This window comes from Oenanthe melanoleuca, chromosome 5 (assembly GCF_029582105.1).
Source record: "Oenanthe melanoleuca isolate GR-GAL-2019-014 chromosome 5, OMel1.0, whole genome shotgun sequence".
In the NCBI taxonomy this organism is placed as follows: Eukaryota; Metazoa; Chordata; class Aves; order Passeriformes; family Muscicapidae; genus Oenanthe; species Oenanthe melanoleuca.
In genome coordinates, this window is record NC_079339.1 from 25,145,429 (window position 1) to 25,160,091 (window position 14,663).

Consider the following 14,663-nt stretch of genomic DNA (forward strand, 5'->3'; position numbering starts at 1 on the left):
CAAGATATGGGATCCTTGGAATCAAGATACCCAAAATGAAAACCTGGCTAGGACCCCCCACCCCCTACCATCTACTTGTTTTTATTTAAATTGAAGATGACCAGATCAAAGGTGATCAGAACTACCTTGAGAAATCTGAGTGGCACCATAAGGGTCTCCAAAAAAAGAAAACAAAACAAAAAAATCAGCTGCATAAAGTGTGATTGACCTACCCATCAAAGCATGACTGTGGATGAACACTGCACAGAGGAGGAACTGTGGCTTTTAGAGAATCATCCAAATTCTTCTGACCCTAGTAAGCAATATTCCAGGTTGAAGGAACATGCTGCAGAATTTTAACACTTTATCTTCATTAGAATGCTGCCTTGGGTTACAGAAATACTCATTTCCATTACATAAAATCTGATTTTCCCCCAGGTGAAATCCACCTCCAGAAATCAGTAAAACTTTTGTGAAGATGTTAACCTTAGTTTTTAATAGTCTAACAAAAATATTCCAAGAAGGTCTCAGTATACACTAATCAAATTAATATACAAGTTGATTTTTTTTGCATTAATCTATTCAACGTATGCTACGTACAATTTTTTTTTTTAATCAGCTAACTACAGGTAGATGACCAAACTTTTTAAGTGGAATTTCAAAAATCCAGGACAATTCAAGGACTTAAGAAATTGTTTCCTCAGTCATTCTTCTGGGATATCTGTAAAGGTTAAAAAGGAGCATTAACCTCTTGGCTGTCCTGGTTCTCTAACGCTCAGGACATACTCACAGTCTGTGAAAGGTATTCCAACGTTTGGGGCCCTGAAGACATCTTTGAGAGATCCTGGCAGTTTCCACCCCAGCCATAACTAATAAACTCAGTTGCTTTTGGCACATTTCAGAGGAGCTGCACAAGTGTGAATAACTACAGCCATTAAATTACCCCCACACCTTCAACACAGCTCTCCCACGTTGGAAGACATGTCAGTTGGGCAGTAAAGAGGAAAATTGCATTTATCTTTATAACATGAATCTTTAAGGCAGATAAAGTGTAAGACATTATTCTTCAACAGCATCACACTGACATGTCACCTTCAGAAAACTCACTTTAAAAGATGATCATATACTACAACTGTGTGTTACAGAATTTGACCTTGAATGCCAGTGGGTCAACAAATAAATCTATCTTGATTATTTCATACCCAAAGTTCATACAGCATGACTCTTAATGCTCAACCTTCCACCCAGATGATTGTAGTGTAGGTGTCCACATCTAAACTCTCATGCCAAAGCAAATGCTAAAATGCATGACTTGATTTATCCCACTAGGAAAAATGACTGCCAAATAAAATGATGTTGTATTTGCTTCATGATTTGGAACTCTGCAGTAAATCAGAACAATAATAGCACTACCACATACCTTGATGGAGACTCTGATCCCAAGGGATGAAAGGACAAAAAAGGAAGACAGATACTTGGCACTGCTAACACATAGGGTTAGCAGACTTAAGTGACCCTGAATGTCATGCAGCCGAGACATGAGCTGTGGTAACAAAATCAGTGCTCAGCTAGATGCCTTAATACCTGTCTTTTTCAGTACTGCCAGTAAGCTCCAGTTTTCAGAGGTAATGCACAAGCTGATGCTGGTGAGATGAGAAGACAGCCTGCATTGTCAGGCCTTACCTGTTGGCTGTAAGCACTGTAATAAACTCCCAAGAAGATCACACAAGCTGTGGTCAGAGGCTGGAGAGTTTGCCAAGTTTCTCTCTGGGATATCTGCTGAAGGATTTTTTTCAGACTTGTCTCAAGGAAGGGCTGTAAGCCTGACACTTGACTCCATGCTACTGGAGGAGGTGGAATCAGTTCGCTGTCTTCTGAGTTATTGCTGAACCACAATGGAAGAATGACACAAGATAGCAAATAAATATCAAACAACTGTCTCCCCAAATCATCAATTTTAATAGAAAGATGTGGTCTAGAAAGTTATATCCAACAGCATAACTAGAGGGAAAGTCTTTGCATAGTCCCACAACCCAGACCAAATAATTTAGGCAGAAAGGATAAATACAGAATGTACTTACAAAAGCTGAAGTTTCTTCTCCTGCACTACTCTGCCCATGAGCTATGCTCTAACTTTACCAGAAATGCTATCCCAGTACTCAGCTTTAGTTAAAGAGTTCCTTGCTTTCCACCAGAAAAAGTAACTGTGTCTGCAGCAAATCCAACTGCTTTGATGTCTATCAAAACCAACCACCTCTTAACCCTGACTCATCTTGGTTTCTGCAGAGAAAAAGACATTTACTTTCTTTACTCCCGAGAGAAGCTCAAAGCAGCTTCCTAGCTTCTTTCAGCAGGGCATTTGGCTAACAGTGTCCTTTATGCCCCCTGGGTTAAAGTAGATTTTGACTCCTGCCTCTGGCCATGCTAGCAGGCATACAGCTGTCAGACCAGACACTACTTCTGATCTTGTGTCACCCCACCATGCAGGGGGGTCACACGTGGGACAGTAAACAACTGAAAAAGAGGGAGGTAAAAAGAGGTGTCAGCCAGGTCTCTGAACCAAAGAATGGGAAGATGGGATGCCAACTACTTACTGAGATGCACAGAATGGTTACTTAGAGAGCCTACCTGCTCAACTTGGCCTGCAGCTCTGCCGTGTGTCCTGCTGTTTGTGTCACATGTGTCAACACAGTAACCACTGCTGCAGCTCGCTGCACAGCCAACTCAACCACAGGGCTCTTCCCACTGAGCAACTCGGGCAGGGACTGCAGAATCCTCACCAGCACAGGGTAGAGATCACTGTAGTATGAATTACAGAATAGATATGGTTGGAAAGGGTTCTGGAGATCATTTGTATTTCAACTCCCTGTTCAAGACAGGCAAGAGCAAGAGCAAGATTGCACAGGGATATGTCAAGTCAGATTTTGAATATCTTCAAGAATGGAGAGGTCAGTATCTTGCTGTGCAATAACACCCCAGTGTTTGATCACCTTTACAGTAAAGTCAGCAAGATTACAGTAAAAATACTTCAGTGGAATTTCCTATATTTCCATTTGGGCCCATTGGTTCTTCACTTTCTACTGGAAGAATCTGGCGTTATCTTCTTTACACTCTCAAATAATTTATTTATAAAGATTACTAAAATGTGATTATGAGAACCACAACCACAATAACAGAAATGAACTGATATTAATAAAAGATAACAAAGGAAGACCAGTGTTATTCCAATTTCATCTGTATGGGACCTACGTAACAGTCTGCCTCCAAGCACTCTGATTACCTCTTGAAAAAACTACTCTTGCTGGGGAGTAGTTCTCAGATTCTCAGCCACACTTATAATCTTGAAACTTTAAGGAATCCGCTCTCTTTTTCCTCAACATTATTTATAGTGCTAAAATAGTATACACAGTTTTTACTCTTTTTTAATCATGCACCAGGTTGTGCCAAAGAACACAATGCTGTTATGGACGTGAATCTCCCTTCTGGAACTCAATACTGGTTTCTCTTTTATTCCAGTTCAGAGCAACTCCATAGCCATCTCTCTTCTTCCAATTCAATGCAATTACAGGGAGAAGATTTAATGCTTAAGGTAGGTGAGATGTACACCAGGTGCAGACCTTGGCAGTCAAGCACAAGAACTTGTCCTGACCTGGAAGTTGATGCATTGTGCAGTTTGTCTGCACCAGTCTGCCCCACTGAGTGTAGCGACTGCTGCCCACAGACTGCCCCTAGCTCAACCAGATTCAGTCCTGGGTGCACTCCAAACCATGTGGTTTGATTGCCATACAAGCACAGATTATACATCCCTTCAAGGGGACAAAGATGCAGCCCTAAAAAGCTACAATGGTCTCGCACTGTAAAAGAGAAACAACAAAACAGTGCTTAAACACAGGAGATGGTGAACAACAGAAAAAGGCAATTCACAGCATGAATACCCTTAGAAACTGAGAAAGTGAGTTAAGACACCCTGAAGGGACCAGAGCCTGAGCCCGGAGAGCCCCCTGCTGGCCCCTCTGGATGCCCATTGTCTCGCTGTGCCTCCGGGCCACCTCCAGCTGGGAGCTGTACCTGTAGAGGTCGCAGGCCTGCCCGTAGCCAGCAGCCACAGCCCAGAGCCGGAACGCCTCGGTGCTCAGCCTCACCGCCTCCTCCCTGGGCAGAGGCACATCCACGGGCTCCTCAGCGACAAAGCGGCTCAACCGACCCCTCATCTCAAACGTGCTGAGCTGGGAACCAAACCGAGCAAAAAGAAAACCATGAAGAATAAAAAAGCCAAGGGGATAAGGGGCATCAGCTGCATGCATCATTACTTCATTGTTCTGACACACACGAAGAGCTGCAGATTTCAGTTCAGCTCGTTCTGAACTCTTCCTGCACTGCTCAAATCTGCTTTGATTTTGTGCAATCTTGAGGAGCAGGCTACAAAGGTCAGTGGCTATTAAGTGAGAAGGAAGGGATGCCTAGGAGTTCCTAATCCATTCCTAGCACAAACCAACTACACCTAAATAATTTCTAATGGAGGTTTGTCTGCCCCACACACACACTCCTCTTTTGGATGCTCTCTGCAGCATTGAATTGATTTTTTAAAAATATATATAATTATTCTTCTTTAAATAGTCATAAAGGCAAGTCTCTTAGTCAAGCTTACATGTAAAGATACACTGTATAAAAAAAGATGTCTACAAAAGTACTGAACTGACGCTGACATTCTTTAGGGGAGGTCACACTAGATGGGCTTCAGAGGTTCTACAACCTAAGTCTTTCCATATTTCAGTGTTTATTTTATGCAAAGGGTAATCCTGCCTATTACTTTCATAAGGTTATAGAATTTTGATGCCTTGTAAATGTTCTGAGGTTATTTTGGTATTGAATTAAGCATGACATGACTCATTTGCAGTTCTCTAGAAATAATTTTTATCCTCCCCTACATCTGGGTATTTTTACTTAACTATAAAAAAGAGCTTCTCTTTCCTTCTCCCACACATACAAAAGCTTCTATGTGCTCTGTCTAAACAAATGAGGCAACAATGTCTTTTTCACAGCACAAGGACATATTATAGGTAATTTAAATTTCAAATGCTTTAGAGACATCTTGTAGGGAAATCAATGCACACCAGCAAGAAATCAAAGGAGATGATGAGTCAAAACTATAAATTCTGACACCTCTCCTACAGAACAGAGGACAAAGTCAAATTTACTTCCAGGAGGAAGATGGAAGAACTTTGTTGTTAGCTAAAATAAATTCCTACATTGATGGTTTTGATTTAGTTTTTTATTATTTTCCACTCCCACGTTTAAGTGCATGTAACAGAATATATGAGACTGTAACAGTAGCAAAGCCTGAGTGTCAGGAACCTTCTAAGCAATTTTTGCATGCCTTGAAATACCTGGAGTGCACAAAGCCTGGAACAGAAAAATATCTGAATTTTACTCTGTTATGTTCCTAGTACCACTTACAGTCATTAAATATCCCACTATCCATCATTATTCTCTATACTTCATAGTACAGACTGGTGCTCTGTTGACAGTAGCAATTTCCTGGGTAGCAATTTGTTAGGTGCTGTTAACAATAGTGAACCAAAAAGCCTAAGAAGTGCTCTTTGCACTGTAATGGGTGCTGCTCCTGGTAGATTTCATGCATTTATAGCACTAGCATGACAAACGATACGAGGGAAAGCAATTATCTCTGAAGTGGAAAACCTGTCTAGAAGTTAACAGGAGTTGGAAACACTGATGAATTATCACAGATTTATTAAGGCAAATTAATGGTAGAAAAGTTCAACCAGGGTTGTAAAACACAGGGATAGTGATTATTTCTCTGGTTTATAGAGTCTTATGCTACCTACTCCTGAAACATGGGTGTGTACAGAGCATCACACATCAATGCATGCTCTAAACCCCTGCTCCTGGTCAGTATCACCCTGGGCTCTGTGACTTTCACATGAGTGCACAACACAAACCATTAAAAAGCAGAGTAAAGCTTGAGACAGCTCATTATACAGGAGAAATATCATTATTATGATGCTGTCAACAATTCCTTCAAAACACACTAGTGCACCTTCCTCATCCTGGTTTCTTCAGCTTCAGCTCACAGTCACCTCCAGAGCTTTCTCTCTCTATTTAGGAAGAAAGGCATAGAGAACAAAGGCCTTTGCAATCAGAAAAGCTCTTCCAGGAACCACTCACCAGCCTGGCTGTTGCATTTCGGCCTCCAGTTGCCAACACCCTGATGAACTTCATAGCACTGGCACAAGCAACTCCATGAAGACTGGTAAGTAAAAGCCCTGGTTCAGCCACTTTGGGGTCCCACTGAGTAGGGAGAAATTCCCTGACGATGGTCTCGATCAATCGAGGGCAGTCAAGCAGCTGCAAAGAAATAGCAGGAGCACAAATAACTAAAGGTATGCAGTCATGCAGAAGACATGCAAAACAGATGAGTTTGTCTGATCTCCTGCCACAATTTCACCTGATATTTCTTCCCTTTTCCAAACGTTTCTCCATCATTCCTGAGCTCTCATACAATGGGAGATTTACCTGGCTGCACGCTTCAGAGGAATGCCTTGCTATATGGGTGAGGATGTGCAGTATATCCAGGACAACTGCTGGAACAGGTCGCACCACCTCTAGGATGTACCTCAGCCGGTGCTGGATCCTCGTCTTCAAAAGTCCCTGAAAAGTGTTAAAAAAAAATTAAAAATCTGTTAGGGTCTAAACAAGTGTTTTCTGTACTTCAATTGCTGGAAGCCAAAAGGAGATTGCATCTTCTCCAGGAACTGTTTTAAAATTAGCAGCCATGAAACAAATAAGTTTCTGTGTACTTGCAAGTATGCTGGCAAATGAGCAAGGGTTATCTGAACACAGCTTTAGAAACAACTTTAGTTCTGTTCTGAATCAGACCACTGGTGGAGTTTGGATACTTGTGTCTTCCAGAGTATAAAACTCTAAGTGCCAGGGAAATAACAGTCCCTATAAAAGACTGTTAAAACCTACTGCTGGTGAAGAAGGTCTTTGAATAATTTTGGCTGGACACCACCCCCAGTTAATGCAGCATTCTGTCTGAGAGTACCTGTCATGTCAGAGAAAGTTGAGAGAAACAGAGAACAGACACAAATTCCTGTTTTGCATTAAGAAAAGAGATGCATAGGGATGATGTGATTATTTTTTATGATCAGTGGCGGTGCCAGGAAACAAATCATCAGTTTACATAACAGTGTGATGCATTCCTGGTTCTGGGAAAAGGCAAATCCGTAATACCTGAGTTCATATTATGATACTTTTAAAAATTTGCAGCTAAGCAAGTTGTAGCTCTAGGCCTGACCAAGTTCAGCAGCTAATTTAAATACTCCTTTTCCAACTGTGTGGAACAGTTGGAATTGGGTTGTAACAGCCAATAAGCAAGTGTGAAATGGAACTGCACAGCAATGGGAACAGAGGGGAATTTTATCCCAAATACCTTCTGAGTTCAGGCCACTTAGAACAAAGCTGAATTACACTGAACCATGACACAGTCTACAGAATCACAAACTGATCTACCACTCTTTTGTTATGTTTTTTAAACAGTGCCACACACCTAGCAGAGCACATCTGAAATCATGAAGCCTCTAAACAAGACCGAATGCCCAAGTACAGTAATTCATTTACCCAAAGATGCTTTTAGACCAAGTGCTGTTCAAACACAAGCTCAAGGATTAAGTGATGTGATCACAGGTTTTAATAATTACAGCAGGCAAGAGGGGCACATTGGCTCCACCAAGGCTGAGTTTGAGATAACAAAGTTTGCTATTTTTAGATCTTATATCAAAAATACATTATAAGGTTTAAAATGTGGGAGGAATTCCTTCTGAACGCTGTAAAAATCTTAATCTGAAAAATGCAAACACGACATTTGGGGAAATGGTAAATTGCCAGCTGATATCAAATAAAAAGAGTATCACTGTACAAATCTACTAGTTCTAAACTATCTAGCTATAATATTCTTGTTTAACTTTTAAAAAGTGCACACAGACATTTTAATAATGGCTGGAACCTCTTCATTTTTAACTCAAATAAGTGAGCCTGGAAGTCATGTCTATATGTAGTCTTTCAGGAAGTCTTATCAGGTCATCGGTGTGTTTATTATTGAATTCCCCAGAGGAATTTAAGAGATATTATGACACTGAAATTACACAAGTCAAGTCTCAACACTTTTAGAGACCAACACAATTATCCTCCTGGTAATATATGACAGAAACACAACAACCAATAGCCAGGAAAGAGTTCTAATTCTTGTTCAGAACGTTCTTGTCCAGCATGCACAGGAGGGTAGATGCTTCAACGGCACACACACAGCACTGTGCTGAGCCTATTTTCCTGAAAAGATTCTGGGTCTAACTCTGTGCTTACCTTTACAACATCATATCGGGCCACATCTGGGTCTGGCTTGTTTTCATCCTTTAATTTTTTATCTTGAGATTTCTCTGTTCCATTTAACTCTTCCTCTTCATCCTCTTCTCCCTCCTCATTGTTAGGGACAAAGGGGAATGCAGCCATCCCTTGGTACCATGAGAAAGTCCAATCGAGATATTTCTATAAGGAGTGTTAAAGCATATAGAATAAAATTCTCATAAAGAAAGACAAAAAGACAAAAACTCTTCAGAGATGCTTTTGAATACGGAATGTTTTGTTTATTTCTATATAATCCCAAGAAGATGTGAAGACAATACAACAAAAAAAGCTGTTCTAAAGATATATAAGCAGAATTCAATGCTTTTTCAGGGAAATTATTCCAGCATGACACACACACAGACTTGGCAAACCATTAAAAAGAATTACTGTGATGTGAATTAAAGTCACTACCCAGCTAACAGAAATTGAGTTTAGCTGGAAAAAAATTAGAATTATAAAAAAGAAAATAAATAAATAAATAAAATAATCACCAAGGCTTTGCCATTAAATGAAAATTTGGTATTTATTGTCTTTCTAGTCTTTGACCTGTGTAGAACTTAGGTCAAATAACAAATAACTCAAAAATATCAAGCAAAAATTGATATGATAAAATGTAGACTGCTTGGTCTATTTGTTCATGTTTGCTTCACTTTGTTTGAACATCTCCCAAATTAACCAAATAGGAAAACCTCTTTTTTTTATTCACAGCTGATGAGTGTCGTGTACTCTCAACTTCTAGGGTAATACCCCAATTAGGATAATAGTTTCAATTCTTCAGAGAGGGGATTGCTCCCATAACAGACTTACTTCCCCCAAAATGTTATAGAATATGAAAGAAAGCCAAATCAAATGCTTGCTCTGCTTAATAACTGCTATAATCTTCCATTTCCTGTACCCACAGTCAGAAGCAAACACCACATTAGTCAGAAAAGTAGTGGTAGACTTCAATTGCCAAATACCAAGGAAGCACAAGCTATCATCAGACATTAAAAAACCCTCCAATGCAATATGAACTAAAGATTGTGAGTGATGGTCTGAAGAGGTCTGACTTGAGGGGATGAAGCCATGAATCCATCTTGAATATAAAGTTTGGGACTATAGTCTTCCTTCTACCAAGAGAAGGAAAAGCATTAACACGAGGTAGCTGGGTCATCAAAGGAAACAAAAATAAAGTTGCTTCCTTCCGACAGCCATTGAAGGATGAACAAAACCTTCAGACAGCATGATTTTTATGTGTGCTGATCTTCTGTGCTCATAGTGTGGGTAAATCCTACTTGTCTTACAAATCCTGGAGCAGAAGGCCAGGCTTCCAACCCTGTCCTTTTCTCAGAGACCTTTTGAAATTCAGCAACATGAGACTCCAGGAAGGACTCTCTGGGTTAGAAAATATACTGACACAGCATTCACAGTGCTGCTTCTGGCAGCAAAGTCAGCAATCTCTGCTTATACAAGACATCACATCATAAGCTTCAATCTGAAAAATCAGAGCACTGCAGACACTTACAAACCAGATTAACACCAGAAGAGCGAAAAAGTACATAAAGAAGTTGATTCATAATACTAATTACCTACAATGGGTGGGCAGGACTCATCTAGTAAAATTATTAGGTTCATAGATAGAAAAGTAGCAAAATGTGGAGAAAGCTCTACAGGTCTGGTAGAAGTTGCAGGGGACTTCTACCCCATCTCTTCTATCACCAGCCCCTTGGCAGTCAAACTGAAAAGCAGCTCTCAAGGAAGGAACTTGTAACAGTCTACAGCATGCTCTGCCTATATAACAGACTGCTTCTGTCCAAGCAGGAGTACATCTTAATCTGTCTAGTAAAAATGTCTAGTAGCCCTGAAAATCTAAAAGAAGTCTCAACCTTCTAACAGGGGAAAAAGCATCAAAATTAAAAATTAACACATGAACAGGAAAAATTAGGTAGGCATCAGTGTTACACATGGGAACAGTAGAAAAGTGACAATTAGAGAAAAAGAACACAGCATTATTATGAGGCATAAGCGAAAGTACAGAGAATATGTAATCTGTTAAGAAGCACAAAAACTATAAAATAAGAAAACAACATAAGAGGACATATTAAAAAAGTAAATTCTTCATATAATTAGTAGTGGCCTGATATAGATTGCAAAGATATCAAAAGAAGAAGAAACTCAGCAGTGTGCCCTGAATTTAATCATAGCACAGAGCTAATTCAAAATGGAAGAAAAAAAAGATACCTGAATCTCTCAAACTGGGACAGCACACTCCATCATTTGTCTCAAAGCACAGTAATTACATCCTATTCACCATTAAGCTAACACATCCAGGAAACCTTTGTTCAAGCTACTTACCAGGTCTTCTCATTCTGACCCCTGTAAGCAGCTCAGCATGAAATCAAATCCAGGCTCTCGATGATTATCTTACCTCGTCATCAAGTGACACCAGCAGAGCCCGGAGAGCACCAACAGATGCTGCCATGACATTTTCCACTGCATCATCCAGCGAGAAGCGCAGCAAGAACAGAAAGCCAGCATCCAGCAGCAGCCGCAGAACGCTGCCCTTCAGTGAGGAGGCAAACTCTCCAGCCCTGGCCTGCAAAGTGCCAGACAGAGCCAGGGTTAAGACTGTCTCATCTCAGCCTGGGTTGCCACATCTCAACATTTTGCATCTTTGCCTCTTTCCACTTTTACTGTAAAGCTGTTAAACTGTGTGGAGGTTATTCTTCCTTTATTTTATCCTCCATCCATTCCACAGAAGAACACAACTTCTTGTTTCTTCGTGTAAGAAACCCTTCTTTCTAAAGTCTGCACGCATCTTTTGACTTCATCCTGTTCTATCCTATCACCCTTCTCAAAAGCACCATGTTTCTTCTTCTCTGTTCCAGGCCATTAGGGAGAATGTTAGCACTTCCCCCAAAAGTTAGGTGCAAATGTGCACAGAAGTATTCATTTTGCTTTCTCCTCTTGGCACATTGCTCTGTGAGTAGGCTTGGCTCTTTCTCACCTCCTACAGAAAATGCACATCATGAAGCTGGCTCAGACAACAGGAGTGAAAGGGTCAATGCCAAGAATAGGTTTGCCACAAAAGTAACATTAAAAAAAATAAACCTGCATCCAAATTAACAAGAGAACTGAAATTGCACCACTGCCACTGAACAGCACTTGAAACAACCTGCTGGAAGAATAACACTCTGGAACCATCCAGAGAAACCTGCATCTCAGTTTGTTACATCCCAACACTTAGTTTATCTAACAGTAAGGATGCTCAGCAGAACAGAATGCCCTGCTGGTGACTTTGCTCATCTTCACTGAACAGCAGAAAACAAACGAGTACCAGAGAATCTGGGCCCTGATCCACCAGAAACTTGAATTACAGGGAGAAATTCCTTAAAGTGACTTACTCTTTGAACAATACGACCTAAGACCTGTAGAGCCAGTGTCCTCTGTTGTGTAACTTGGCTGCGAGACAGATGAAAGAGCTCTTGCAGAGAATAACCAGCTCTCTAAATGGCAGGGGGAAACAAAACAAAGAAACCATAAACACCCTCAGCTACAGCTAAAAACAGGTCCCTTAAAATAAGATTACCTGTAACATACTGTGAAACAGAAGATAAATTGCTAGCCAATGTTGCTTGCCACTTTGTGGCAATTGCAGAAGAGATTCTAATCTTAGATGTCACAGGAGAAAACTGAACTTCTTAAGCAAAGGAAGTACGTGCACCTTTTTCCAACACAACAGAACTTTAATAGCATTAAAGAGAAAAAGCATCAACACTTTTCTGGAAGTAATGCAGTTCAAGCATGCAGACACAACTTGTCTTCAGAAATTTGTTTCTAAAGAAAAATTACTGCACTTTTTTTAAAGAGATTTTTTTATCACTAAAAACGCTTGACAAAAAAGGAATCTACCAAATCTAACACAGAAAACAGAAATGTGTGTACCTTTTCTATTATATTTCACCCACCTACCTCTGCCTCCTCTCCATGGTGGTGCAAGCCTAGATGTGTTGGCAAATCAGCATCTGCAGGAATCAATTCTCCTTTTAAACTGAATCGAGCTTGCATTCCCTACAGCAAAAGGGTGGAGGGAGAAAACTATTATTTCTATTGCTGTCCACTCACTTCATCTCTTAAAATAACACCTTTTACATCACCTGCTGAAAGACGACAGTTCAAAAACCTCCTCAGGTCTCAAATTCTTAAAAAAAAATACTATCTTTCTTTTTTTCTCAGTTTTACACCTGTTTCATACAGATTACAATGGCTACACTCTCACTTCCTACCTCTCTTGAGTGCTACAGACTGAACTGATCCTGTATCATCCATCCTGTGAAAGAAAATGGGGAATCCTTCAACCTGATGAAATCCCACAGACTGAGTAGACACAGAACTCATTTTTAAAGCCTTCAAAACTGTTACTGCTGAGAGGCATGATCCAGACACAAACATGCAAAGTACCAGTTTCTGCTTTCAAACCTTTTTGGTTTTCTTCTGCCGAGGTGAGGGCAAGTCTTTCATCCATTCCAGCTTCTCAAACTCTACATTGTCCATGTGAATCCACTCCTTCTTGGGCTTGACAGGCAGATCATCATCTGTGTGTGGGGAGAAAGAAATGTCAGCCTTACCTTCCAAGGTAGAGATTACGGAAATACTATTCCTTCTTTGCCAAGCTACTTAGCTTAAAGACTGTAAGAAATATAAGATTATGTAAAATAAAAAGAAAACAATTTTCAAACTGACTGTTGTGTGATGCATAAACATCAAAGGTTTAAAGCTATTTTCATCTTTCATGAGAGCAAGAAGAGGAAGTAAACAGCACTGTAATTAAATTCAGACAAGACTAATTTAGGAGAAGTTGAACAGAAGTCAGAACACAAACAAGGCAAAATTATCAGGACACAAGTAAGGCAAAATTATCAGAACCAGTGCAGAAAAAAATAGTATCAGCCCTACTTTTGAGAAAGAAAACTAATATCATCAAGGAAGAGAGTATTAGGAGGGGATACGAAATTGAAAAATATTAACGCAGAGTCACAGCAAATTATTTGAACCCAGTAAGATTTTAGCCTAGATACACTGAAGGCAGCACAATATTTGTGCTTTGGTTGCATTTGTGATGCTGCTCTTCAGTATCCCTCCTTAAAGGCTTGGGAGGAAAAGATCAAAACAGCTGAAAATTTGCACATCTTTCCAGAACCGGCTCAGTGGGGAAACTGGACAGTCGAACAGGAATTTCAAAGGTGCAAGTACTAAAGGAAGAAATTACTAATTTAACTTTATAAAGAGCTTTGACTACAAAAATTTGAGAAATAAGACATTTGTGCCTGACATCACAAGAGTTGCCCTAGGAAAGAGACAGATCAGCATGTGGAAAAATTTCACAAGCGAAGAGACCAGAGAGATATAACCAGGAAAGGTAAGGCTTTGCTACTAGGGTACTACCCCAAACCAGAATAAGAAGAGATGAGCTAAAAAGTCCTTGCTATCTCAAAAGAAAGCACATATAAGGACAGTAATAGGCAGTCTCAGGGCATGGAAAGCATTGGCATCACTCCTGCTGGAGCAGCCCAGAACTCATCTGCATTGCAGCTATTAATCCTAGTATTCTGCTCTTCTCTTGCAAGGAACAAGTCCCACTGAGATGCTCTTCTTTCATCAGATCTTTTCCTGCTGATAACTGGCCTGAAACCTAACCTTTTACTTTCTTCCAATTAGCAGATAAACTTTGAAGAAGGGCACTCATCCTCTCCCGAATGAAGCTTCACACTTATGATCAATGTGGTATTGAATCAGGCAAGGAACCAAGCACAGGGTTATCTTGCTCAGCCAGAAAGCTGTTCCACACAATTTCAGCCAAAGGCTCAGCATGCATTTTAATTGAAGTAAAGGAAAAAGCATCTGAAATGTACGAAAGTGGAATGTTCGTGGGTGGTAGATGCAACATGAGAGGAAATAAAACCAGCAGAAAAACAAAATATATCGACATTTGTAATTTAACAAAATGTTTTCTCTATTAATCACTAAATTGACAGGGCTGAGCTAATCATTCTGTGAATAAGATTATGCATGTTATTAGCAGCCCTTAGTACAATGATCTTGTCAACAAGAAAAGATGGTTACATATTTCAAGCCATCAGCAGACTGTTACTGAAAAATACCTTTACAGAAGCACAAGCTGGCAGTGTGAATGCAACATTTGCACTGAACTTTTTCAGACTTGGGTTACATTAAAGGCTACCACTCAACCTCTTCACTTTTTACTTTGTTTCCCATTTTCT

At 40.1% G+C, this 14,663-nt stretch overlaps 1 protein-coding gene across 1 annotated transcript in view; it reads right to left on the bottom strand.

The window, feature by feature from the left end:
- Window positions 1–14,663, bottom strand: part of RPAP1 (RNA polymerase II associated protein 1) — a 37,308-nt gene that overhangs the window by 10,589 nt on the left and 12,056 nt on the right. Inside the window, exons 8-17 of the mRNA XM_056492953.1 lie at window positions 12,862–12,977; window positions 12,355–12,453; window positions 11,787–11,888; window positions 10,811–10,978; window positions 8,362–8,544; window positions 6,514–6,648; window positions 6,166–6,345; window positions 4,048–4,205; window positions 2,608–2,778; window positions 1,663–1,864 (exon numbers count right to left, since the gene is read on the bottom strand). Coding sequence (XP_056348928.1) covers window positions 1,663–1,864; window positions 2,608–2,778; window positions 4,048–4,205; window positions 6,166–6,345; window positions 6,514–6,648; window positions 8,362–8,544; window positions 10,811–10,978; window positions 11,787–11,888; window positions 12,355–12,453; window positions 12,862–12,977 — 1,514 coding nt within the window. The remainder of the gene's footprint in view (window positions 1–1,662; window positions 1,865–2,607; window positions 2,779–4,047; window positions 4,206–6,165; window positions 6,346–6,513; window positions 6,649–8,361; window positions 8,545–10,810; window positions 10,979–11,786; window positions 11,889–12,354; window positions 12,454–12,861; window positions 12,978–14,663) is intronic.